This window comes from Ceratotherium simum, chromosome 9, assembly GCF_057802395.1.
Source record: "Ceratotherium simum simum isolate JZ-2026a chromosome 9, ASM5780239v1, whole genome shotgun sequence".
NCBI lineage: Eukaryota > Metazoa > Chordata > Mammalia > Perissodactyla > Rhinocerotidae > Ceratotherium > Ceratotherium simum.
The window spans coordinates 62,883,072-62,910,919 of record NC_141908.1 but is presented as its reverse complement, the minus strand read 5'-3'; the positions used below and the strand labels follow the sequence as shown (position 1 = coordinate 62,910,919).

Below are 27,848 nucleotides of genomic sequence, written 5' to 3'. Positions count from 1 at the left end.
ATTACTGTTGATAAGTTGCTTACCAATATCAGACTTCTTTGTTCTCAAATCACTTTGTGCATATTACATTTATTACTATAATTACATAATTTAATTCAATGTTAAGTAAAATGATGAAATATGAGTGCAAGGAGATAAAGTTTATTCCTACAACAATGAAGTTTATTGCTTTAGAAATTCTAAATTAAAGTGGATTGCTAAATAAATTATGTCAGCTATGGCATGGGTATAGCAACAGAGTAAGACTGGAGAAAATAAATAATTTAAAAAATATTTTGAATTGTTATGAAGAACATATTCAATAAATGTCTGGAAGTCATAGATGATTTATTTTGAGTGTAGACTATTTAAGAAAAGATGACCAATAACTTCAATGGGTAAACAATAATTCAAAGAAAAGGCCTTGGGCCTATAGCACAATGGTGGTGAATTTAAATTACAATAAGATTATGTGAGTTAATATATGATGCTCAGACTGTACATATGTGTACATATGTGCCTGGATGTGTGCTTCCCCACTTTAATCAAATAACTGAGAACAAATCAATTCTGATTCCTTCAGATAAGAGAATTTCTACTACGTATTGAAATATTTCAAGACAGCTCTCCTTGAATATATCCTAGGTACCTCAACTTCAATGTATCCCAAAATTGAACATATCATCTTCCATTTTCCTAAAAGTGCTCCAACTCCTGCAAACTTTCTTCTACTCCTGTCTTTTGTCTTTCGATTACTTATGAATGACCACATTGACCTAATTGCACAGGACTGAAACTTAAATTTCATTTTTAGATTCTTTCTCACTCTGCCAAAATTTTCCCTATAAAATCAACTCTTAAATAGCTCTAGATCATCTAACCTCTAGATTATCTAACCAACACTCTATCTATTTGCCTGATCGAAACTTCCTTTATTCTGCTGGCATCCTTAACACTCCCTAACAAATGCACACATGCTAATTTATTCTTCCTGTGTAATCTTAGTGATATTTCTAATCTGCCTCACTGATAAAGGTCATTCATCTCACTGTTTAAAAACTGTTAATGACTGTCATCCTAACTATAAAGTCCTAAGTCTCTTGCCTTACTTGTCTCTCAGCCTCACCTATCAAAATTTTCCTTTTCACTCTTTTGTTTCTTTGATGTATCATATCCTCTTTCATAACACCATTTATCATATTTATTATATTATGTAGCCTAACATTAAAATTGCCTATTTACTTATCTATTTCCTCCTTTTGACTCTAAACTCATTATTGATAGGTTTTATTTCTATCTCTCTCTCTCCAGAGCCTAGCAGAGCCCTGGAACATATTAGACATAAATGATCATAAGAGACAAATTTGTCTGACCAAGGTATTAAATTGATGGTATATCTCAAAGATGAGACTAGTGTAGTCATAGCCTGAAATTATATTATTAGGCATAAATAGTTTATTCCTTCCTCTCATCACTGATCAAAACTGAGGATAAGCAACCTTGGCTAAGCATTTATTCAACAATTTACTAGAATAGTTATCACGGCATTTTCCATGGAAAACCTAAGGAAACATGAGATTTATTGATGACATGGAAATGGAAGGCATCTTACAGTTTTCTAAGTAGCTGAGAATTATTTTTTCTGTCTTAGACTTTATGTATCTGAGAATATATTCCATTCCACCTCTTGACTGTGACTGTAGAGAGACAGAGAGTATCACCTCATTAAGGGGACAACATCCGGGAATTCCAGGCAGTGACCATCAGGCAGTCCTTGGGAGGTGTGTATGGGAGCGTGTGTGTGTGTAGCTGTTTTACAAAGTATGTCTGGAGAGACCAAAGTCATCCTGCAGTTCTGGACTCGTGTGGAATTAGGAGTGATGACCAGCAGGGAACAGTCTGCCCGTGCCCTCCCTGTGTGCTAATCCTAAGTAAGTGATTTGGACTTCAGAAAATTCATTATTTGCTGAAGCAGGAATGGCAGTATCTTTCAAAATAAGATGAAGATTTGAAGGCATTTTGAGAGGGATGCAGCACACCTGAGGGCAAGTAAGCACTTAAGGTACTAAAACGTCACTCCCTTGTGAATGGCTGAGTTGATTACCAGCGAAAGTCATATTTGGTGCCTGATTTTAACATTTACACTCTCTCTTTGTAACCCCCCCATCCTCTCAAAATGTCTCATTCCTTCAAGTGAGAAAGTTACACGTGTTCTCTTCCTAGAAGACATTATGGGACAGTGTGACATAGAAGCAATGTGGCCTGTTCCACTCAACCTCTTGACTGTGACTCTACAGAGAGAGAGAGAAGTACTGTCAAACCAGCAATGTCCAGGAGTTCCAGGCAGTTACTAGCACTCAATACAATGAGCATTTAGGGAAGAGAGAAAGCATTTAGGACTGTAAAGCAGCTTCTAAGATTCCAAGTAACTACATATGAGATTAAAAAAATAAATAAATCCACTTTCCCTTACCAAGCTCTGAGCTCACAGTTTATAGGTGGATTCCATTTAAATTTGTGTATAGAAATACTATAATGTATTATTTTTTCATGTAGAGAAAGTTGTATTTTTATAGTCCATCTAAAACTCTGTATTCATTGCCATTATTTTAGACATCTTTACTATTAGTAAACTCTCATTCCAGTCAAAATACATCAACCAGTTCTTAACATAGATGGGGACTCTTACAACTTGACAGGATAACCATAATAAGCTTTAATCGCTACCTCCAACTGTAGCTACGTTTATTGGTATACAAATGCATTTCTGTAGAGTCCTTTTTATGCTGACCTGTTTAGGCAAAGATTATCTATATGAGGCAATAATGTTATAGCAAATGAATACTGTAGAAACATTCCGATTTTCAATTTGACATATAAGTCTTTGTTCAGCAACTGAAAAAGATAGTGTTATATATTAGCATAGCATATAGGCAAGCAAACACATTGGCAACCCTCAGATATATAAAATGCAATTAAAACTGCTAATGTCTAAAATGTACTTAAAATATTGCATTATGTTTCACACTATGTAAGAAATAGTATGGCTCCACAAAGGTCATGGTCAGGACAGTTGCATTTCAGGACAGAAAATAGATTTCTCATATCAGTGGAACATATTAATATTTCTATCATTTTTGTTTCAGTACAACTGTTCAAGAGATGGAAGCCATTTAATAAAACATAAAGTCAGTTTTAGGCTTATCATTTTAATGTGAAGATTAATCCCCTACCACCTTACATAAGTTAAAGTAATAGCCACTTTTAAAATTATTTAGATTAAAAAACAAATAAAAAAAGGTAAGCAAATTAGTTGACACTCAAAGCATTAATTTGAAACAGCTGTTTTCAAAAGCATGTGGTAAATTTAATATAGGCTAAAAAATTAAGGCAGCTGAAATGTTAGATTTTTAAAAAGCTTGCTCTTCTTGAGTTTAAAATGTTGTAACTTGGGCAGGTTCAAACCAGGAATATGATGAGAATTTGTTAAAAAGGGGGTAATGTGCAGTGTAAGTCAGTGAGCATTTAAGACTGACATAATTAACTCAGGGATGAAGGTTAGCTTCCACAAGTACAACTAGGAGGATCACAGTGTCCAGGAGGCAAGTTCAGGCAACAACAAGAGGTTGGATCAATTGGGGCAACCCAAAATGGGCAAACACCAGACAGCGGGTCAATTCTTCAGAACACAATGTAGTGCTTACGGGAGCTAGGAGAGAGCCAAAGATCTAGTCTCATTTGAAGGAGATCGGGGACTAAGTAGGGTACCCAAGGAGCTTATGCATTGAGAGGGTTTTCCAGTTAGAAGACTAGTTGTTGAACTAAACCAGTGAAGCAAGAGGAAATGGGCTGTTTCATACATGAGCATTAAAATCTTGCCTCTAATTCACTGAATCCTAGTTCTTGTAGAGTACAATGAAAATTCAGTTCTGGGTATAGTTGCCAGTTATAGGAATTAAGCATTGAAGAGAACAGAAGAACCTATTTGAAGAAGCCTGAAGGGTTAATGTAAGTCCTGTCATCAAAAATCCTTTACTTAATATATAGACACTTCCCAAAGAACCTATGCTTCCCACTCGTATTACCAGTAAACGTTTGAAGAATGAAATGAAATTCATATTCAATGAGGGAATTAAAATAGTCTTAGAGATAATCAATACAAACAAGACATGGAAACAATATTAAACAAACAAGTATGGTTAATTCAATTGAAATGTAATTATATCTATTTTCTAAAATCTAATATATATAATATAATATTCCAGATAGTGTGAAGATGATAAAGATATAGAAAATGTACTACATAAAGAAATGTTAGGAAGTAATTTATAAAAATTAGAATGCAGCAGTTTAAACCAAAATCCTAAAAAATGGAAAATATTAGTAAAATATGTAAACAATATATTTAAAATATTACCACAAAATGATACAATTAATAAAAATAATTGTTATTAAAAATAAGATTTTAGAAGGTTAAAGGACAATAAACATTTGTTACACTCTTAGTTTTTTACCAGGAGATTCCAGGCTCAAGTAGACCTATAGCTCACGTTCTCAACGGTTGAAAGTTCAGGGCAGGTGCTAGTCTACAAGATGTCTCTATGAATAAATAAAAGCATCTTGCTCTGAGCTTTTGGCTTGATGATCAATGGTGCCTTTGTGTGAAGAAAAAGTAGTTTCTTCCTCTGTACCAACGTGGACCATGCTGGGTGGGGGGGAGGGAGACACAATCCAAAGGGCTGGCAGATGCTGGGCTAGATTTCAGCCATAGTCCACACTTCAGAACAATTGCACAGCTTTTTACTGCTGCCTCTAAAGAAGGACCTTGGGCTTCAACTGATGATATAAGTAAGCCTTAAGCCTTTGTCCAATTTTGTTTGTGAAAGAAAGTAAACAGCTTATTTGGAAAACATCCCTGGTGACAACTTTCACTCCCAAGGACAGTGGCTTAACTAGGCAAATAAGCAGAGGACAAAAAGAGTAGAAAAACGAATGAGAAATGGAGACTGCAGTACAGTGGGAAAAGAGCATTGTTGAATATAAATTCAATCCATTTTGATTGACTAATAATGAAATAGCAAACTTTGAATAGCTAAATATAAGATTTTGCCTGTCTGCCCTCCTTGCTAGACTTGAATATCTGAGTAGCAGATGTGTTCTATTGATTTCTTTATCCTCAAGAGATAGTTTAGCATTTGACACACCATATGTTAATGTTTGGTGATAAGTACTAATAGAAAGATAAAAAATGATAGGTAATAGATATATGATAGATAGATAGATACATACATACATATATACATACATACATACATACATACATACAGTGAAGCTTATGCCTTCCTCCTGGGGCAAGGGAAAGGGTTCAAGTTGTGCTTTGATTATTGATTATGGAGTTCTATTTTAAATGATTCATAATCCATTAAAAAGAAGTTCTTCATGCTAAACGATGTTTTCAAGTCCTAATTTTGGGGTAAAATTATATTTTTATTTAGACTGATTTAGGCCCCGTTTGGAGTAAAAATGGATAACAGTTCCGGAACTCTATAATACAGCCTACATAGATTTTCATTACATTCTTTCCAGCTCATTTTATTCTTTCATTTAACAAACTCTTATTGAGTGTTTATTGTGAGTTACATACTACATTGATTCAAGGAGCTCTTAATCTAGTGAGTTTGACAAACAAGACAATATATTCAACACACGGAATACTTTATAACAAAATCTGTGCACAGCACGCCATGTGAGGATAGAGGAGAGGAAGCTCACTTATCTGAGGAAAGAGGGAACCTGGGAAAAAAATCCCTGAAATAGACTGACACTCAAGTTGAATTGTGACTCATTAGTAGTTATCCAAGTGAAGAAAAACACAGGAAGGAAGGCATTGCAGGATAACAGAACACGATCACACAAACTCAAAGATGATTGTAACTAAGCAGATTAGAATGGTTGACCTAGGGGAGTGCTGGAGTGGATGGTCCTGAGGGAAGCTGGCGCCTAATTCACCACAGATTTTCCTGACATGCTAAGGACTTTGATGTTTATCTTGAGAACAATTGAAGATCCATAATAGATTTTAAAATAGAGGAGTGTCATAATAAAATTACATTTGAAAATGTATCCCTGACAGCAGTGGGGAGGATGAATTATAGGAATGGAAAACTGGGGAAAGAGACATTAATTTATAACAGCAAGTCAGCAAGTCAGCTTATGGACTACTATAGCCAAAACTATATAGAATGTCCAAGTGAGAAAAATTTGAGAAAAATTAAGGAAATAGAGCCAAAATTGTTCATTGATTGTCTTGATGTGGGCATAACACCCTGGCTTCTGACTTGGATAACAGGTTTTTTTTTATGATGGCATTCACAGAGCTTAGAAACACAAGACAAAGAACAGATTTCAGTGTTACCTATAAAGAAAGATCAGGAGTTTGAGTTTTGAGTTCAAAATACTTGGCAGATATCCAGGTTGAGATGCCCTATGGACAGTTTGATCTAGGTCTTCAACTCATAAAAGAACTTGGAAATATATATACACGTATATATATATGTATATATGTGAGAGAGAGGGGCATGGTAGTTGAAGTTGTGGATGAGTTTCCTTACTGCATCCAGTGTGAATCCTTTTGCTGCTTGGCTACAGTTACTTGTTAACTTCCATGTTCAAGTTTTATTCTATGTTCCAATTCATTCATCTTTACAATAACAAATGCTATAGTAATGCCTGTAACTAGCAGGCTAGAGATGGTGGGTAAGAGACAGTGTTAGAATCATTTAAATTTCTCCATTGTATAGGATGTACAATGATTTATACCTGGATAGGACGTGGATTTCAGATCCAGGATTTATGGATCAGCCATCAGCCAGTGCCCAAACATACCTCCAGAGTATGACTGTTACACTGGCCTGATTCCAGCTGCCATTAATATGACAGCCCCATTGCCTGATGAGTCCACCCTGACTTACCCATCTGACTGCTCTGCTCATTGTTCATCTTCAGCCCATCAGCCTGATTCCCTTGATTCTAGGATTAGTGTTATCAGAATAGATGAACACGTGTCTCATCATATATTCATTTTAAGTCTCCAACATATAATGGATGCCCAGACTATGTATGCAATATCTTACCAAAATATCAAATATCTAGATGAATTGTTTATAATCAAATGGCTTTGACGTGCCTAAAAAACATTCATTTCTTGTCCATCCACTTGTATTCTTGAAAACAAATCAATTTATCTAAGTTGAGCTTCAATTAGTCTTAAATGAGAACTTTCCTCCTCAAATTTTCCAGAAATTTCTATCATACACCTAGCAATCAGGTATATTCTGTTATGACTAAAAAGTTAAGCCTGCCTAACCATATCATTTAACAAAAAGAAATGTAAGAAAGCATCAGAACCGAAAAAAAAAATAAAAGAAATAACATGGAGGAAGAAGAGGAGGAGACACACATACACACGATTGATGTTTACAATGAAATTAAGAAGGAAAAGATCAGGGGAAAAAGGAATTAAAGAATAAGAACAAGAGGTAAGAGGTGAACAAATGAGATTATTGTCAGCAGATGACAAAATAAGATAGAAAATCTGCATATTTTAAAGTCAAACACTTGGTTTGATTTTAAACAGCAGAAGCAACAATCCTGCTCTGACAGAATAAAAACAAATTGGGTCAGCATTCCCCAGTAGATGTTCCCATCTATTTATCTTCAAAGATAGTTTCAAGAACTTTGCTTGGGGAAAAATTGTGTGTTCCAATTTTAGTTCCCATTTTTAGAACATGTTATCTTAGAGCATTTGAAATGAAATTGCTTCCCTTATATTTTTATCTTCTTATTTGTCAATCATAAAATGGTATACTCAGTTTCACAGCCATTTTTCAGGAAAACATTTAAATCAATGATTACTATGGTACATAATCAATAAAGTAAATGACCTAGATTTTCTCTCTTATTTCTCTACTTAAAGGAGAATTCAATATAGATTATTTTGATATGGGAACATATGTTTCTGCTTAATATTATTTAGGGTAGCCCAGTTCACATGGTGGATATATGAAATAGCATTTCCCCGGCACAGCATCACTAACATTGCTCTCCCTTTAGAAGGACTCAGTTGGCTCCTTGATGCCAGGATTATTGCCAGGCTGCCATAATTCTTTGTCATTTGCACATGGTGAGATGAACCCTCTCTATCAGGCAGGTAGACTTTGTCTTACCAAGTGGCATGGACTGGGGCAGGTTCATATTGGAAAACTCTCTTGGAAAAGTGTGATATTCCCTAGTTTTCTATCGCGTAATTATGTTCTTCAGTACACACAGAAGCACTTGATTGAACAATAATGCAGACTCATTAAAAATAAAGCAGAATCTGGAACGGTGATGTGGAGACTTTCTAACTGTTCCTGGGTAATTTAGAAATATGATACAAACATGACTACTAGAAAGATTTGCAGAAGGAAGAGCTATTTATTTGATCTCCTTCCCACGTCCAGATTCTCAATTAAGAGTATATCCAGATACAGACTGTGTTTATGCCATTCTTCCCAAGATGTTGTATGATGTATAGTGATTTATTAATTAAACCTATTCCTTAATCCATGCCAACATTTATATATATGTGTATTTCCTTCAACAACTGAAAATAAGCATAATAAATTTGAGAATTTTAACATACAAAAATGTCATAAGAACTTATGCTGGTTATTTGCTATTTCTTGTCTACTAGTACTGTTTTATAGTTCCTGGAAGAATACCATGTACTTTGCATAATTTTGAGTTATTTCCCCACCAATACTAACATTATTTTCACATGAATTTCCATGGTTTATTGTCTAGAGGACCAATTGTTCAGGAAATATAGTAAACTCTGAGTACAAGCAACATTAAAACAAACAAAACAAATGGACCTGTTATACTTATTCTGAAAGATGGTATCATAATTTAAGTATTGAAAGAGATCCAAAAATCTTTTGCTGGGCCTCTGAGGTTCAGAGATGCCAATGGATAGAAGCAACAAGATGCTGTAAATCCAAAACTTACTGCTACTATACATTCCTAAAACAGTGAAAACCAACTAAAAACAAAAATTTGATTTACTTAAATATTTAACAAAAATTTATTGCAAGAGTTATTTTTCACTGAATTTACAGTTTCAAGGAACATGGTACAAAACATAGTGCCATCAGCTTTGTCTAAACATTAAATAGGTGCAAATACACAAAGATTAAAAAAAACCAGAGCATACTTTACAACATAAATTACAGTACTATAAATATATTTTATGTACATTATACATACTCTTAAGACATCATTTTAATATACAGCATATATTGTATTGATTTTCAAACTATTCAGTGCCTTAATAATATTATATATCAGAAACTTAAGAATTTATTTGCATCATTACACTTACAGTAAATGATTTCATATAATGAGGCCATCTTTTGGCTAGTTTATTTCCACCATTTAAGCAGGCAATTATCCGCTCAGATGAGCATTTACGCATGTAGCAATAGTTTCCATGTGAATATTTTCTTTCCTTTCGATGATGATGATCAGAAAAGGGGCTGCAGTGGAATGACAGTAGGGTGAGGGGAAAGCAGGGTAGGGAAGAGTGCATGGGGTAGAGGTGGGAAAGCCAGATGGCCAGGATGAAGAACTGAAGCTGGGATGATTGGCATCTGAGGAGGAGCAACAAATGTTGGCTGGTCCCCAGGACAAAGTCTTGGTCCTACTGGTCCTACTGAGATCTGAGGTAACGATGTTCTGGTGAGAGCGGGGACTTGGGAAAGAAACTGTTGGTGTGGTTGAAGCACTTTAAATGTTCCTGCAGCTGCGGCTGCGGCTGCCGCTGCAGCGGCTGCCGCATGCTGCTGCAAAACAGTGTGGTGTATAGTGGTTACAGAGGTAGAACATAAGGGCGGTTGCAAAGGCAAAGGCTGCAGAGGTGTGCTAGGGGGTGGGAGGGCACCTGGAGGAAAAGTAAATTTGACCTTGTTGGCCAGCATGTTCGGGGGGATGATGTGCTGGTAGACTTCACACGGTAGATTTTTGAATTTGTCATGGTTTTCTATTGGGATCAGTAATGCTTGTTCTGGTAAAGCTAATGGAGCCAGGATTTGTTCTGTTGTAACAAAGGTATGACCACTGACATGTGCTTCTTTGAATGGTAATGGTTGCGCGTTAAGGATTCCTGAATTAAAACGTAGCCACTCAGTGGATGCCTCGTTCATCTTTCCTTGTGGAAGGGCTTCCGCCAGTTCATAATGGCAAAGGTATGATTTAGGTTGGGATTGCCTAAAGGTCCTTTCAATGTTAGGCACCTTGAAAGGAATTTGCTTTTCATTAACATTTGTGTTCTCACTTCTTTCTTTGTGTTCGAGCAAGGTATTGTCAATTTCTTCTTTTCTTGGGGCACTGGCTACATAGACAGGTGTGGTGCGTTCATTGGAAATCTCTGGCAATTCACCAGAAGTGGTCTCCATTACTAAAGGCTCAGTTTCCCCACTGGTTTCAGAAGGAAGAGGGCTGCTAGGAGGCAAGGTCAGTTTATTTTCTACTTGGTCTGTTTGTTCCGAGTTCCTTTTGACATCTGCAATTTCTTGTGGTTTTATTTCCTCTTTTTTATCTTCACTTATTAAGTTATCCTGGTGATGTAAGGAAGAATTGCCTTTCCTGGGATAACCGGTATTCTCTTTGAGTTCCAAAGCTTCAAATCCGGTGTGGAATCTGCTTCTTTTTCTCCTCCTTTTCCTTCTAGGCTTACAGGGTGCAGAAGCATGTGATGGCCTCAAAAATTCTTCTGGTATATAATTTTGTCGATTTAAACTTGCATCTGAAGAATAAGAATATGAATGTTGTCTTCGTTTTTGATGGAATCTTTCTGATTCATTAATAAGAGAATTATAACCTCTTTTAACAGCCTGATTCGGACTCAGGCATTTCGTGTCATTTTGAAGAACTAGGCATCTGTGATCCTGACTACAGCTGGACATTTTGGCTTTCCAACTACAGCAAGTTCTGGAATATGTTATATTATGTTTCCCAGAATGTATCATTGTTGGATTGGATTGTCCATTTAAAACAATTGAGTTATTTTTACAGTGGTTTTTAGAGCTGATAGCATCATTATTGTATTCAGTGCTCCAGGTTTTACATATTTCTTCATTTTCACTTAAATTTGTAGATGCTGATTTGGGACTTTTATCAGGTATTTGATGTGAGTCCAATAATTGCTCTGCAGCTAAATACTGCTTTTCGGAAATTGTTTCCAGTAAAGTTTTCCTAGTTGTATCAGTGTAACTATTTTCCGTTTCCATTTTGAAGTGAGTTTCTGATTCTTTGGTTTTCTCCCCATGATGCTGCTGACATAACTTTCTTCTTTTTTTCTTTCTTCTATTTTTATGGAACCAGTGTTCATGAGTATCTTTTAACCTTATTTTGTCATATTTCTCATCTATAGTATTCTGTTTTATTTGATTTTTAATAAAATTATATTTTTTTGTTTTTCTGATCCTACAGGAAATATTTTTATAACTCTGACCCATATTCTCATTTTTTCCAGAATCACTACTACTGGAGAGATTATCATCAGCCAAAAGAGGAGTGACTTGGCTGTATTTGTTTCTGCTACCTCCAATTTCATTGTCAGTGAGTCCTGCAGTTGATACATCCTTGCAATCCAAAACTGGCCTCTTGCAAATGTCTTCTCCTTTCTGCTGAGAATAAAGATCATTTGAGGGCAACTTATTTTTATCTAGATTGTTGTTTAATTTAGTGGACTTGAAGTCAAAACAGAGAGGATTACAGCTATAAGAAATTGATGGTTTTGTAGTTGTGTAAATCAGCATTTCTGATGGCCACTGTAGAACCGTGGATCCGTCTTTGTTAAGTACGGGTACAAATGGCTCACTTGGTCTTTTATATGAATCTGATTTTTTATGTAAGGTTATATTATTCTCTTCAGAATTTGAAGGGGCCAACATCTCAGGACCCTGATTTTTATTGTCAACTTCAATTGTGGATACATCATCGTCCTTAGCGTTTTCCTCTGTTGTAGTTTGCAAAGATATGCAATCATTAGCCATATCAAGAACCGTGGATTTATTTCCTAACAACTCAGAGTTATTACCACTTATAGGTGTGTCTTCATTAATAATAACATCTTCCAGTGGTATTTGATTTGCTAATGGGACTGAATTTTGGCAATTATCTGCATCCGAAGATACAGGAAGTTGAAACTGGCAAAATGAAGGTAATAATGTATTTTGTTCACTAGAAACTTCTTTAATCTCTTGAGTTTGAGCAGATTCTTTGTCAGTGCACATTCCCTCTGGTAGATGAAAAGAGTTAGCTTTCTCCTCAGAACCCAAAAGCACATCTGTTGATGAAGATAGTTGAAGATGACAAGCACCGGGGACAAATCTACTTTTTCTGCTAAATCCTTTTTCCACAGAGGCATCATCATTGTGTTCAGAGAAGGCTGCAGCTGAGGACTCCAGTTTCATGGATGCTTTCTTTGGAAATGCAAAAGAAAAGCCAATTTTGTGTCTGTGAATTCCCTGGGCTTGATCTCCAAGTTGGTTATTTTTTGCTGTATAGTTATTTGCACTTTCTGGGTCTGCAGCAACAGTGGTAACATCTTTAGCATTCTCTTCACTGTGAATCAAAGTATATTTGAAATCTTCCTGGTTATTAACTGAATCCACAACAACTCTGTGGGAAATTTCATTAACATTTTCTCTCACGGTAACAGTTGTTGACTTGAACATGGGGCCACTTCCAGGAGCACTACAAAGAGAGAAACAGAAGTGTATATGAGATAGGACACTTTTGAGGAAAAATATTCAAACACTTAACACCTTAGAAATGTCATTATAAGTTTTTTTTTTCAAAGTTTTAAATCTTTGTAAGAGAATTACTTTCACGGGATGCAATTGCCTTCCATAGTGCCACAATTTCATTTAGTTATTGGTTATTTTTGGGGGGTAACTTGGGGTAACTTTGGGGTGTCTTGAAGTTACTTCTATACTTATTAACAGCAATGTCAAGGACATTTCTATGCTCTCAACCAGTGCTTCCTGACCAAGATTTTTTACCCCCATAGCTCTTCAGTGACATTTTGGAGTACTGTACAATTCTCTAAAATAAAATTACTTTTAATTCACAAATACTTAGCATCATTGATACTATATGGAGAATATGAAGGAAGTTAAGGAAAAATTCTCAGTCATGACTTTAGAAGGGCTAGGAATTCAGTTCAACAATTCCTTTCAGCCAGCTTTCACTGAGAGTTTGCCACAGGCCAGGTGGTACGCTGCAATGCAAAAATAACTAAGAGATAATACTAGCTTGATGAGAGCTTTGAGTCTTTTGGAATTGCTGTTATTAATATTTAATAATTACTCTGAAGTTATAAATTATATCATAATATACAATAAATGCAGGATAGAAAACTATTTACTTAGATGTATTTTCTATTTATTTGGCATTACAGCATACCATATATAGTGAGTTCTGACTAAAAGAACTCTACTGTCTGGTACATAAACATGGAGCTACCTAAATATCATCTTTACCCAAACAGAATCATGTTGTGCAAAACAATGGACTGTTTCATTGCCTTGTTTGATATTAAGAAACAACACTCATAGTTTGCATATCTTTAGAGGCACCAAATTAACGGGAAAATCGTGCGTGTGTGTATAACGTGAAATACGTACTGTATATTTAGGAAAATAATTACATAAGGAATGTTGCTTCTTTTTGTGCATATCTTATTAACTCTAATTCTCTCAATAGATTAGAATTTACATTTGCAAATGCCACTTATAGGATATTAAATTACACAGGTCTTATTGTTCTCTAGAACATAAACTTGCACGTGTATAATTTTTCATTTATTATCACACAGGTTAAAAACTTCTGGTTGGTACAACTAAATAGCAGTTATGTTTGATTTTAATCCTATAGGAGACCAAATTCATTTAAATTTTATTTTGATTTTTCCAAATTTGATATCCCAAACAATCTTTCGATATGTCAATATTCCCTAACACTATTGAGTACGAAATAGATTTGGTATAAAACAGTTTTGTTTTAGACAGTAATAAAAGAGGCCTGTTTAAGTGGGATGCGTGAGGAAGGACATTCTAAAAAGTGGTCTTCTTTTCATAATGTTGCCCTGGCCTAAATTGTAAGCTCTGAATTGTAACACCATAACTGCTCGTTGTTAGAAGCAGGTCAAAGTGTAAGAGTTGTGAACTTCTGGCAATCCGGTTATTATTATTCACAATGAGATGAACTTTGACGTGCTTCTGAAATGCACAGGGTCTTCCTGACCTTTATTATTTTTATGACCTCAAAGGTAATTTCAAATAAAAGTTTCCAAATTTTCAACTAAAAAATAAGTTTCTCTTAAAACTCTATTTATAACCAAAGTCGTGAGATAGTGCTTTGTTCTCTTCTTCAATCAAATGTTTTGAATTTCCACCAAGAAATAGAATAGTTTTCAACCAAGATGATGTAAATAGTAGAATAATGTGAAATTTATTTTTTTACAAACTAAAATTACAGTAATTTTAGCTTTTTATTGAAATGTGCATTAAACAGGTGTTTGCATAAAATGCAAATTCAAATTACTGTTTACAGCCCGCAGAAAGCCATGAAAATGTGATTGTCTTATTCTGGGTACAGAAATAAATAAGTTTGCACCCTTTATTTCTACATCCCTTTTCATTTTATGGTCGTCATACTTTAAGAAAACTTAACATTTCATTGCACACTCACCATACAGTTTCCTTTCTTAGCTCGGCCAGCTTGTGCAGGCGTTGGAGTGCCTTTTCCTGTTTTCTTTCATCTTTTCTGGATTTAGATGCTACATTTCGAGCAAATTCCCTTTGTTTCAGTTCTTTGAGCCTCTATTAAAAAATATAGAAATGATTAATATTATTTGGGTCTATCATAATTTGAAAGTTACTATTGTTGTTATGGTTGGAATTTTTGAAAACATCCTCTTCAAGCTCTTCTAAGGAAAATACAACATCTGTGACAATCCAATGCTAACAAAAGTATTGTCTTGCACTCTTGGCTGTAAAAATGCCAAAGCATATTATTACATTTTATTAAAAGATATATCTATACCTTAGATAATTGGAATTGAAAACTTTCATCTCTGCTTATTGATTGTTTCCTGCTAAGGTTCTCTGCCTAATTCAGATGAAGCATTGGAATCTTATAAACCCCTAATTTTCAAACAAATTCAATTAGCTTGTGTATTTCGGTTATATGTGATAAATTCTATCATATTTTATGTGCTCTATATTAGGAAGGTATCTGGTCCTTCTCATAATTTCTAAGATGAATAAATGTCTTATGTTAATCCATAAAGCAAATGAATTCCAACTGATGTGGTTTAAAACAATCCCTCGCCTCAAATATCAAGTGCATTTCCCAAATAATTTAAGATCTGGGAAGAAAATTAATAGTGTTTTTCTGAAATTATTTTTACATTGGACATATTTTTCATCTGTATTTAAAAAGCTCATTTGCTGGGTTGAAGGGCAGAAAAAGAACGTTGTCAACTTGAATAGAATTGATAAATAGCCATCTTTGTGGCACGATTTTAGAGCAACCAAAGTGGTCCCATGCCCCAAATATTTTCGCTATAGTCTTTCACAGAGATAATGCATAATTATTAAAAATGATTAAAATTCCATTTTTTTCTCATGAAGGCTCAGGTTATTATACAATTGTGATAAGTCAGAGTCTTACTGTAGGATTCTAAGAGAATAGAACAAATACTAATCACATTTTTATGAAGTGATTGAGCAAAGTCTTAATAACTGCCTTGTAAATATACACTGATATATACCAAGGGCTTAGAATAACATCTGATAATAAAATGTTTGCTCAATCAATATTTGTTGATTTATGTGTAAATCACTTAGATCCTCCAAATTAGAAATTTTCCTTCTATCTCAAAAAAAGTTAGTCATTCTGATGAAATAATATTAGACTGATGGTGATCCTGGATTGTATTTGCTTAATTTCACCTACATAGTACCACAGCTTAAACTTCAAATAATCTCAAATATTTTAACTGATGGGATTTATATGAGGGGTTTGTGTGTGTGTGTGTGTGTAATATATATAGAGAGATTATTCTAGGATAATTACTTTAAAATAATACAAATATATTTTGAGTGCTCATTTGCATTGACATATTTGTGAAGAAGGAGTTTATTCAGAGTTAAATTTAGACAAAAAATAGACCATGTCATAAATATCTAAACTGTATAAATATTTCATAAAAAGTAAAAATTTAATATCATTACTTTGATATGACTATTAAAAATAGCTATAATTTTATAATATCATTAAATTATTTATTGATCATAAAAAACAGATCTAGAATTAGAGTATAATAGGTCAAGAAGGTTTTACTTCTAAATTTTATGTATTCACAGTCTTGGTCATCTCTATTTCCTAAAACCTTGTAGTAATGTCAAAACTCATTCACCAGATATTGAGCACTAGCAATAGTCATACTGGTACATGGCTGGGATTTTTAAAAAAGATTAAAGAAAATATTTTCTCTGTATATGGTATGTGTCTGTGTGTCTGTGACTGTATGTCTGGGCAACTATGTGTGAGTGTATGTTTATATGCATTTTTCAGAAATAGGGAGAGAACATACACTGGAATAGATACAGCAATCATTGGTTGAGGTATTCTTTTTGTGGACAAAACAGGGGTGCCCAAAAATTCTCACGGAAGGCTACCTGGGAAAGTGGTATCTGATGTGGGTCCTGAAGGATATAAGAGAATTAGCCTGAAGAAGAAGGGTTGGATGGAGGGTAGGAGGAGATTTCAGGGGAAATAAGCAGCTTTGTATAAACACAGAAATAAGAGCCTGAATATTCTTTTAAAAAATGCGTTTAAAAAGTATGACTAGAGCAGAGTGTATGTATGGAAGTGATTAAAATTGATGCATTATATGGTCCAACCCAATCGTGAGGGACCCTGTCTATCATATACAGAAGTGTGACTGGAGGAAACATTGAAGGAAAATGCACTGCCACAATAAGATTTTCATTTTATCAACATCTTTTTGGCATCAGTATGCATGAAATTTTATCATGGAACGACTAAAGCTAAAGAGACCCCTATATAGAATACTACAAAAATCCAGGTAAGAAACATTAAATGCCTTTTCTAATGCAGTTGCAGTGGGGAGAAAAGGTAGAATTGGTGACATTTGATATGCACAATTGAGTGACATAAAGGATATGCATTAATTTCATTGAGAAATACTACCTGCCATTGTAAGAAAGAGACATTTAATCAAGAGAGAGTTTTGGTGCTAGAAGGAGTATGCCAGTGGAGAATTTGAAAGGGAATAGAAGCTAAGTTCTTTAAAACAAACATTTAAAAGTATCAGTGCCAAATGAAATAAAGCAAAAAAAAAAAAAGTTGCAATAACAATGAAAGGACTAATGTTCAAAGATTTTTTTATTCTTATTTATAAATAGTGACATTATAACAAGTAGAGATAATTTATTTCCTACTAGTTTCTTTGGGAAATTGTTGCTGGAGACAACAAACAAGAAAGAAAGAGTTGACTATTTTTAAAAAATCTTTAGGATATATGTTAATTTATATAAATACTATGTGACACATAAATAATAGATGGTAAAAATAGTTACATTTCATTAGTAAGATAAAAGTACAATGCTTTTAACAAAATGCAATCCTTCTTTCTAAAGCAAGTACATGAAATGCCAAGACTTGCACTACCTACTGTTTAAAATTAACCATTATGATTTGAATTAATCTGTTTCCATTGACATAGTAATTAAAGATCAAGGAGTCCGTCAGTTATCAAATGTCAGTACTGCTGTGTGTTGTCTGTGATGTAATTGAGTGATTGGTGTGGCTGGAATCAGTCCCTAAATGCTGATTTAGAGAACTGTGTGTTTAGAATGTAAATATTGTTTTAGTCTTGTAGAGGTTGTCAAGAAGCATCGAACTACGTTCAAGTGTTCCTGTTGATCTCAATCTCCCTCCATGTACACATAATTCTCTTATCTCAGTGACAGACTTCCTGATATCAAGGTAAAAAATAATATTTAGGGACTATTCAGCTGTAGGTTGAATAAGACTGGCTTATACTTTGGTATATACTTAGTACTTTGGTTAATTTTATGGCTAGAATTTATCAGCCTTAAAATCCTTTCTTCTATTTCTCTGCTGCAAAAAATAAAGTCCTATATCGTATTTTATATCTAGTAGAGTAATTTTGAAAGATAAATAATAAAAACCAAATAAAATTTTTTGAGAATGCCAAATGGAAAGAAAACTTAAGTTTCACATAAATAAATATATGAGATAATACCTGTGAGGCTTATGGAAATATCAATGCTATTTCAAAAGCTTCGTCAACAATTTATTGAGAATCACTCAAAAGAAATCTTAGTGATAAATGTCAAGAAAGGAATGGCAGTCAGCAAGAATTAGAAAATTGAAGAATGTTAAAAAGAATTTGTGGGAAGATGTGGTCTAGCTACTGTATTACAAAACAAATTATAATGCACACTGACATATAATTCAATACATGCTTTGGAATTACGCAAGTGAAGAATGGAAAAACATAAAGAATCAATATTCTTTGGTTATAATACCATCTTAGAAGGTCTACTCTACTTTTCTACTGATGTACTTTTATTAGTTTATAGACAGCCAAAATGTCACAGAGCAACACAGATCATTAATCCTCAGATATGGTCTCAGGAGACCTATGGAGTTGGACGGTTGGGAAAGTAATGATGATCCTGGCCTCCAGTTAGTGGATGGTGCTCAGAGACTGGCAAAGTTCATTAATCAATAGGAGAAGGGTTGTGGGAGAGATTACCATTTAGATAACTCAGCAGTTTGTGTTTAAACATTTGGGTAAATTACATTGTTTCACAATTGCAAACTAAACTTTCATAAATTTTTTATATCTATATTTTGTACACCTGTCTAACTACATCCAAAAAATAAGTTTCTACAAGCAGAACTGCTGGAATAAAAGATATACTTGTTCACTTTTTGAGGTTTCTCAAACTGCTATTCATAACTTTACACCAGTTTTGTACACCTACCAACAGTATGTGAGATTATATATAATATCCAATGTTGCATAGCATCACTTTTAATTCTTAAAAAGTCAATAAGTGATATATCATTAATGTTTTGCCTATAATTCATTTGTTTACTAGGAAAGCTAGAATATTTTTACATACATATTAGCCATCTATATTTCTTCATTTAGAATTGATATCATTCCTTAAAATGTACTAAGCAATATTATACGCATTACTTAGTTGGATTCTGAAAATAAACATATGAGCAAACAAGGCTAGTTTTATTATTCATATTTAGAGAAGATAAAACTGAAGCTAAGCAAATTTTAGAGACTTGTCTAGAGTCACGTGCAAGTGATAGAACCAGGACTGTAATCAGGATTTAGTGGAACATTTCCTGTGATTTATCTCCTATATTTACTCTGCTCTATGTTATTCAAGCTAACTCGTAGGTCAGGCTGACTTGACTGTTATGCTTATATTCATTTATCTTTCAGCAAGTATTCACTGAGTGTCCATTATGTGTCAGCTGCTATTCTAAGCACAGTTCATATATCTGTGACAAAGGAAAAAGTAGCTCTGTTTGTTTCATGAAATTTTCATCATGGTTGAGAGAGACAGACATTAAAACATATAAATAAGTTAGTTGTGTAGTATAGTAGATAGTGAAAAGCACTGTGGATGAAACAAAGTTAAGCAGAGAGGGCATGTCGTGAGGGAAGGGATAGCAATTTCAAATAGAGTGATTAGGGAAGGTTTGCTATTAGGTTAATTTTCTATTTCTGTTTAACAATTTACCACAACTTAACGCCTTAAAACAGCACACATTTATTGTCTCACAGTTTCTACAGATCAGTATGCCTGTCCTTTGCTCAATCAAGGTGTTGGCCAAGCTGTATTCTTATCTGGAAGCTTTTCTTGGAAAAAATCATCTCCCAAGCTCCCTAAAGTCATTGGTAGAATTCCTTTCCTTGTAGTTGTAGGATTGAGAGTGTGGCTTCCTACTGGCTATCAGCCAGGGCCACTTTCTGCAGCTAGAGGCTGCCAGCAGTTGCTTGCCTCAGGATCCACTCACAGGCCCTCTTACAATACGACAGCTCCTTCTATGTCAGCAAGGAAGAGTCTCTGTCTCCATTGTGCTAAGATTTAGTCTTATGTAACATAATCTATATAAAGCAACGAAATCAAGGGAGTGACATCCCACCACTTTTTCATATTTTATCAGTTAGAAACAAGTCACAGATTCCATCTGCACTCAAAGGAAGGGGATTATATATGGGCAAGACCCATTGGGGATCAACTTAGGGTGTGCCCTCCATAGAAAGCTCATTGAGAAGGTGACATTTAAACAAAGCCTTGTAGGAGGTGAGGAATAAACCATAAACATATATCAGGAAAAAAAATCTCCAGGCAGAAAGAACAGCCAGAGTAAAAGTAATAGTGAATTGCAGGTCATTTTGTTTTGATCATTGCTCTTTATTGCATGTTAGCGGTGATGCTCCTGAGCTGCAAGTTTATAAAGAGTAGGGAAAAGAAGAATTATCTGAACCACAACACTGGGCAAGTGACAGCAGACAGAGGAAGGGAAAACCTGGGCCTTGTTTACAGATGGTTCTGTATAATGTGCAGACATCACCCAAAAGTGGACAGCTGCAGCACTACAGCCATTTTCTGGAACATCCCTGAAGGACGGTGATGAAGGGAAATCCTCTCAATAGACAGAATTTTGAGCAGTGAACCTGGTTCTTCATTTTGCTTGGAAAGAGAAATAGCCAGATATGAGATTACATACCAATTCATGGACTGTGGCCAATGGGTTGGTTGGATGGTTAGAGACTTGGAAGGAACATGATTAGAAAATTCGTGACAGAGAGGTCTGGGGAAGAGGTATGTGGCTAGATCCCTTTGAATGGGCTAAAAACTTGAAGATATTTGTGTCCCATGTGAATGCTCACCAAAGGATCACTTCAGTAGAGGAGGATTTTATAATCAAGCGGATAGAATGACCTGTTCTGTGGATACCAGACAGCCTCTTTCCCCAGCCATTCTTGTCATTGCCCAATGACCTCATGAACAAAGTGGCCATGGTGGCAGGGATGGAAGTTATGCACAGGCTCAGCAACATGAACTTCCATTCATCAAGGATGACCTGGCTAGGGCCACTGCTGAGTGCCCAATCTATCAGCAACATAAATCAACAGTGAGCCCCCATTATGGCACCATTTCCAGGGGTGATCAGCCTGATGGTACGCTGATTGCACTGAACAGCTTCCTTCATACAAAGGGCTGTGATTTGTTCTTCCTGGAATAGATGCTCACTCTGGATATGGACTTGCCTTCCCTCCATGCCATACTCCTGCCAAAACTATGATCCCTGGACTTACAGAATGGCTTATCTACCATCATTGTGGTAACAGTGTTACACACAGTGTTGCTTCTGATCTAGGAACTCACTTGACAGCAGAAAAAAGTGTGGCAATAGGCATATGCTCATGGAATTCACTGTTCTTACCATGTTCCCCACCATAATGAAGTAGCTAGTTTGCTAGAACAGTGGAATGGCCTTTTGAAGACTCAATTACAGCCCTAGCTAGGTGGAAATACCTTGCCGGGCTGGAGCAAGGTTTTCTAAGAGGCTGTATTTGCTCTGAATCAGTGCCCGGTATATGGTGCTCTTTCTCTCATAACCAGGATTAAAGGGTCCAAAAATCAAGGGGTGGAAATGGAGGTGGCACCACTCACTATTACCCCTAGTGATCCACTAGGAAAATTTTTGCCTCCTGTACCCACAATCTTATGCTTTGCTGGCCTAGAGGTCTTAGTTCCAAATGGAGGAATAATTCCTCCAGGAGACACAATGATGATTCCATTGAACTGGAAGTTACATCTGCTACCTTGTCACTCCTCATGCCACTGAATTAACAGGCAAAGAAGGGAGTTACTGTGCTGAATGAGAGATTGATCTTGATTACCCGGAAAATGGACTGCTACTCCACATTGGAGGTAAGGAAGATGTCTGAAATACAGGAGATCCCTTTTGGTGTCTCTTAGAATTTCCATGCCCTGTGATTAAAGTCAATGCAAAATTACAATCCAAATCAGGCAGTACTACTAATGGCCCAGCCCCTTCAGGAATGAAGGTGCTTGCTGAGGGCAAAGGGAATGGATAGCGGGAAAAGACAGTTATAAATACCAACTTCGACCATGTGACTAGTTACGGACATGAGGACTGTAATTGTCATGGATATTTCTTCCATATTTTACTATGAATGAATATAATGTTATTCATATAATATATACCTTTATTTTCTTTCCTCCTTTATCCTCTTACCATATAACATAAGATGTGTTAACTTTACATCATAGTATTTAAGTTATAGGATACCAAAGAGAATAGTGAACATCACCCACAGACTTCGCATCTTTTCTGGGGAATGACTTAGTGCGTTTTGGGTTGTATGCAGGATAGTTGTATCATGTTAGGCAGAATATGACCTGTCTTTATTTGGGGATTAAGTATGGTTTAAGGAGATGTCTATGGATACCAACTTGACAAGAGGTGGACTTGTGATGGGTTATTGTATATGTCAACCTGGCTAGGCCACAATAGCCAGATATTTGATCAAACACCAGTCTAGATGTCACTGTGAAGAAAATTTTTATACGAAATTAACATTCAAATCAGATGAGTAATCAGATTTACTCATTAAATCCTAGTAAAGCAGATTATCTTCCATAATCTGAGTAGGCCTCATTCAATCAGTTGAAAGCCTTAAGAGATAAGACTGAAGTCACCCAGGAAGAACTGTACCTCCTTCAGCCTTTGAAATTGAGACTGCAACATCAATTCTTTCCTGGGTTTCCAGCCTGGTGGCCTCCCCTGCAGATTTTTGGACTTGTCAGCTCCCACAATTGTATGAGCCAATTCCTTAAAATAAATCTCTTTTTCTCTCTCTCATCTCTCTCTCTCTCTCTATGTGTATATATATACATTCACACACACACATATATACATCTTATTTGTTCTGTCTCTCTGGAGAACCTTGATTAATACAGGTTTTCGCCAAAGGCTGAGTAGTCTAGTTGTGATATTTGTGGTGAACACTGTAAATTACCTTCACATTATCAATTACATCCTTTTACTTCATTAATGGAATTCTAATTTTGGAGGGACAGCAAGATACTCAATAAAATAATAAAAATCCCAGCCTCCTTTATAAATAAGAATGGCTATGTGACACAGTCCTCACTAATCGAATTATAAGCAGATGTCTCTGAGGAGGACATCCCTAAAAAAAAAGGTAAAGTTTCATTAGAAGAAAAATTTCCTTTCTGTTTTTTTAAACATGGTGTTTGCTTTCTACCCATGTATAATTGTGAGTTTTAGATGGGCAGCAGCCATCTTTGAATTGTGAGACTATCAGCTTGACAGAGAAAGCCTAGATGCTGAAGATAGCAGAGCAAAAAATAAAAAGATTCCTGTTTTCTAATAGCATCATTGAATTACTGCATTACCCCGGGACTGATTACCTATGTAGTTTGGGAAAAAAATAAAATAAAATCCAACTTTTTTTCAGTTTTCTCTTATTTGCAGCTGAATGTAATCTTAATTTATATACCCAGTTAGTAGATGTGTGACTGGATAATTCACTTTATATTCTTTGACCTCTGTCTCCCAGATGAAGATGCTGATGATATCTAAAGTTCCTTTCAGTTTTTACATTCTAAGATCAATGTTTTCAATGCCATCTTTTAAGATGGATTCAGTCGGTATTAAATAAAAGGTATATTCAAAACAATAATAAGACCTACCTTATTAAGTGTTTTCCCTACTATTAGTAAATCCATTACTCCTTTGAATTGTTCCAATACTTCTTTTCCTAGTTTCATATTTCTTAGTAAGTTAATGTATTACCCATTATTACTGTTTCCAGAGGCTCAAAATTTCCTTTGAATTCCTGAGAGTTGTTTCTATCAAGAACTATTTTCAATGGTTTTTGGAAAATCTAAGTATGCTTTCTATTTTACACAGAAATAATACCCTCAAATAATTACAACTCAATCACCATCTTTATTTCCTGAATCAATTAAGCTCTCTTGGAAGATACTCTGCAGTGGGTTCTATCAGAATGTTAGCAAATATATTTCTGCAGAAGTTAAGATTTTCAAGTGAATGGTATCACACTTCAATGTGTAATTTCCTTCTAGCCATTATTTAATCAAGGGCATTATGCTGTGTGAAGCTGTGGAAGACTCTTTTTCAAATTTCTTTTCCTATTACTATCATGAATATGTATCATTTGGATATTTCTCATGGCAGCTTTAAAAGTATCTAATCTCTTAATGGCATATCAGATCTGAACAATATCTTTCCCCAAGGCCTTTCATTCTTTAGATTCCATTAACTCAAGTTTCTCATTGTGGACAAAAACTCATTCTAGTTCTAATATAAAAGTCTTTGCAATCTGTATGTGTTATGTCTAAAACTGATTTTCCAACCGTTCAGTTCATTTTCTTAAGTGCTGGATCAGAAGTGTCTCGTGCTTTGTAAGTGCTCATGAATGCTTGTCAAATTGAATTGGCACAGAACGGCAGTGATTAACTTCCTCATACAATAGGAGGCTTTGAAAATTTGTTAACAAAAATCCTAATAAGATCTTTGGTAGTACAGGAAAAGCAACGAAAACACAAGTATAAGAAATATTGACACTTTTATTTTAAAAAATACACAATTTGAATGGCCAGAAATTGAAGAATAGTTAAGAATTACAGTTCAATTTTATAAAGATATACTATGCAGCTACTACCAATAATGCTAAGAGTTGTAAAGCATTAGGAATATTGTTATCTTATAATGCTAATTTAAAAAATAGAAACAGAGTAAAAATGCCAGAAAATCCACAAAATGTTAATGATATTTCTCTTTGTAAGGTAAAACCAGAAGAATTTTATTTCATTTTACAAAATTTTATTTTCTGCTATTTTTCCATTTTTTTCTTACTAGCATGTTTCACTTTAAGAAGAGATTTTTAAATTTAAATTTGAAATATAAAAATTAGATATATTTTTAAACTGAAGCAAAAATTACCATTATGTGGATCCTCCAATTATATATTCATGTCTATGGCCAAATAAATGACTAGAATATTTCAAATATTTCCAAGGTCTCTGAACATGCACAAGAAAATCAATATACTCAATAAAAAGAATACAATCAATCTAGTGAATTTTTATGTATGTGATTTTTAACATGAAATATTTGTAGATTGGTTAATATTTTTATCATCTCTTCGGTATAAGTGATAATATAATATATAGGGACCATATTAGTAATCTGTGGGAAATATGATATTACACTATGTAGGTAGAGATATATCTCTTTACTCTTTCTTTTTCTCTCTCTCAAAAACATTTTTATATATGTAGTTACAAATGATTTATCACTTAGTATATAATAAAGGAATTGTGAGTAAAGTGCTAGCAAACACTTTCTTCTTCTCTATGGAGGAATTTAACCTTACTGAAACTTTATAGCTCTGTTTCTTAGACATGTAATAAAGAAGGATATCAGTTGTGTTATTAGACAATTTTGTTTAACAATTAAAAAGAGCTCTTGTTTGTCAAATTGCATTTGGACTGAGAAATATGTGAAGGATTTATTAATATTTGTTGGGAAGCCATAACCGGTGACTTCCCTGAGTGCAAACTAGGTTTGGCCTTTGCCAAGACCATGGAAGTTATACCCGTGGAACATTTTGCAAGAGATGTTAGTTCCTAGTTGTGAGGCAGGGCTTCTAAACTGTAGTGGCCCCCTCTTCCACGCATGTGATCTCCTCTCTCTCCAATTAAATTGTAACTTGGAATGCCAAAGAGCCTTAGAACTGCTGTGGGAATGTAAGGACTTCTGCTAGAAAGGAAACACCTGATGTGAGATGCTGACCTGTATCCTTCTAACTGAATCTAATGTTGAATAATCAATCAAAGATACATGTATGGCAGGATGGGCCAGGACAAGGTGAGCTGTGTCCTCTAGGCACTGAGGCCACAGCCTCAGTAAGGCTTCATTCCAGAGGCTATTTGAAATTCTGTTTCATACTTTGAGAGCTTGCAGATATTCTTGACACAGGCCTCCAAGAGCCAGAAGAGCAAACCTGAAGGTGGTACTTGAGCGTTTGGAATGGATTCAGCTTGAGGAGTCTGAAGAGGAGGGAGACTATAAATCCATGAGACTAGAAATGAGTACTGGTCAAAATTAAAAGATGGTCAGAAGAAACATTACAGGCATGTGATGCTGGGAATCTAGAGCAACACGACCATTAGGAGAGAAGTTGGGAATCTTTTCAAATGTTTAGAAACTATTATTGCATGATGTCAGTGAAAATGGCAGAGTAGGGAATTCCAAGGACCTATCCCTCCACAAAAACAAATGAAAAACAACCAAAAACTGTCAGAATCAACTTTATCAGAACTCTGGAAAATAGTCAAAGGTTTGCAACAACCAAGTGATGGCCGAATCAAGAAAAAGATGACGTAAACACAATAGGAGAGCTTTGTGGCACTTTAATTCATCCTTGGTCCACATCCCTAACTGAAGAAAGAAAACACCTGTCAATCAAGAATACTATATCTGGCAAAACTAGCCTTCAGAAATAAAGGGGGAAATTAAGATATTACTAAATAAACAAAAGCCAAAGGAATTTTTGCTAGTAAACTTGCCCTAAAAGAAATGCTAAAGGGAGCCCTTCAGGCTGAAATTAAAGGACACTAGATAGTAACTTGAAGCCAACAAAGAAACAAAGTACACTGGTAAAGGTAACTACATAGGTAAATATAAAAGCCAGTACTACTGTATTTTGTTATGTAACTTCTCATTTATTCTTATGTGATTTAAAACACAAATGCATAATTAAATAATTATTAATCTATGTAATGTGCTGACAATGTACAAAAATGTAATTTATAACAATAACTACATGAAGAGGAAGGTGCAAAGCTGTATCAGAGCAGAGGTTTGTATGCAATTGAAGCTAAGTTTGCAAAAGAATGATGTCAGACACCTCTCACACCATTTACAAAAATTAGCTCAAAATGGATCAAAAACTAAATATAAGAGCTAAATCTATAAAACATAGAGAGAATCATAGGGCTAAATTTGGACAACCTTAGATTTGGCAATGGTTCTTGCATATGACACCAAAAGCATGAGAAACAAAAGAAAAAAATAGATAAATGAGAATTCATTAAAATTAAACAATTTTGCGTATCAAATTAAGTGAGAAGACAACCTACAGAATGGGAGAAAATATTTGCAAATAATATATCTTATAAGGATCAAGTATCCAGAATATATTAACAAAACGACAATTGAATTTTAAAAATGGGCAAAGACTTGAATACACATTTCTCCAAAGGTATACAAATGGCAAACAAGCACAAGAAAGGATGCTTAACATCATTAGCAATTAGAGAAATGCAAATCAAAATCACAATGAAATACCATTTCGTACTCACTAGGATGGCTAAATTTTTTTTTAAAAAAGAAGGAAAATAACATATGTTGTATGTGGAGAAATTGGAACTCATGTTAACTGCTGTTGGCAATATAAAATGGTGCAGCCACTGTTGAAAATAGTTTGGCAGATCCTCAAAAATTAAACATATGATAACCATGTGACCTAGTAATTATATTTCTAGGTATATAACTAAATTTTTGAAAACAGGTATTCAAACAGACAC

At 34.9% G+C, this 27,848-nt stretch overlaps 1 protein-coding gene across 1 annotated transcript in view; it reads right to left on the bottom strand.

Moving 5' to 3' along the window:
• Positions 1-9,349: 9,349 nt before the first annotated feature.
• Positions 9,350-27,848, bottom strand: part of ZNF804A (zinc finger protein 804A) — a 292,307-nt gene continuing 273,808 nt past the window's right edge. Inside the window, exons 3-4 of the mRNA XM_087434960.1 lie at positions 14,776-14,906; positions 9,350-12,777 (exon numbers count right to left, since the gene is read on the bottom strand). Of these exons, the coding sequence (XP_087291086.1) occupies positions 9,543-12,777; positions 14,776-14,906 (3,366 nt within the window). The 3' untranslated portion in view covers positions 9,350-9,542. The remainder of the gene's footprint in view (positions 12,778-14,775; positions 14,907-27,848) is intronic.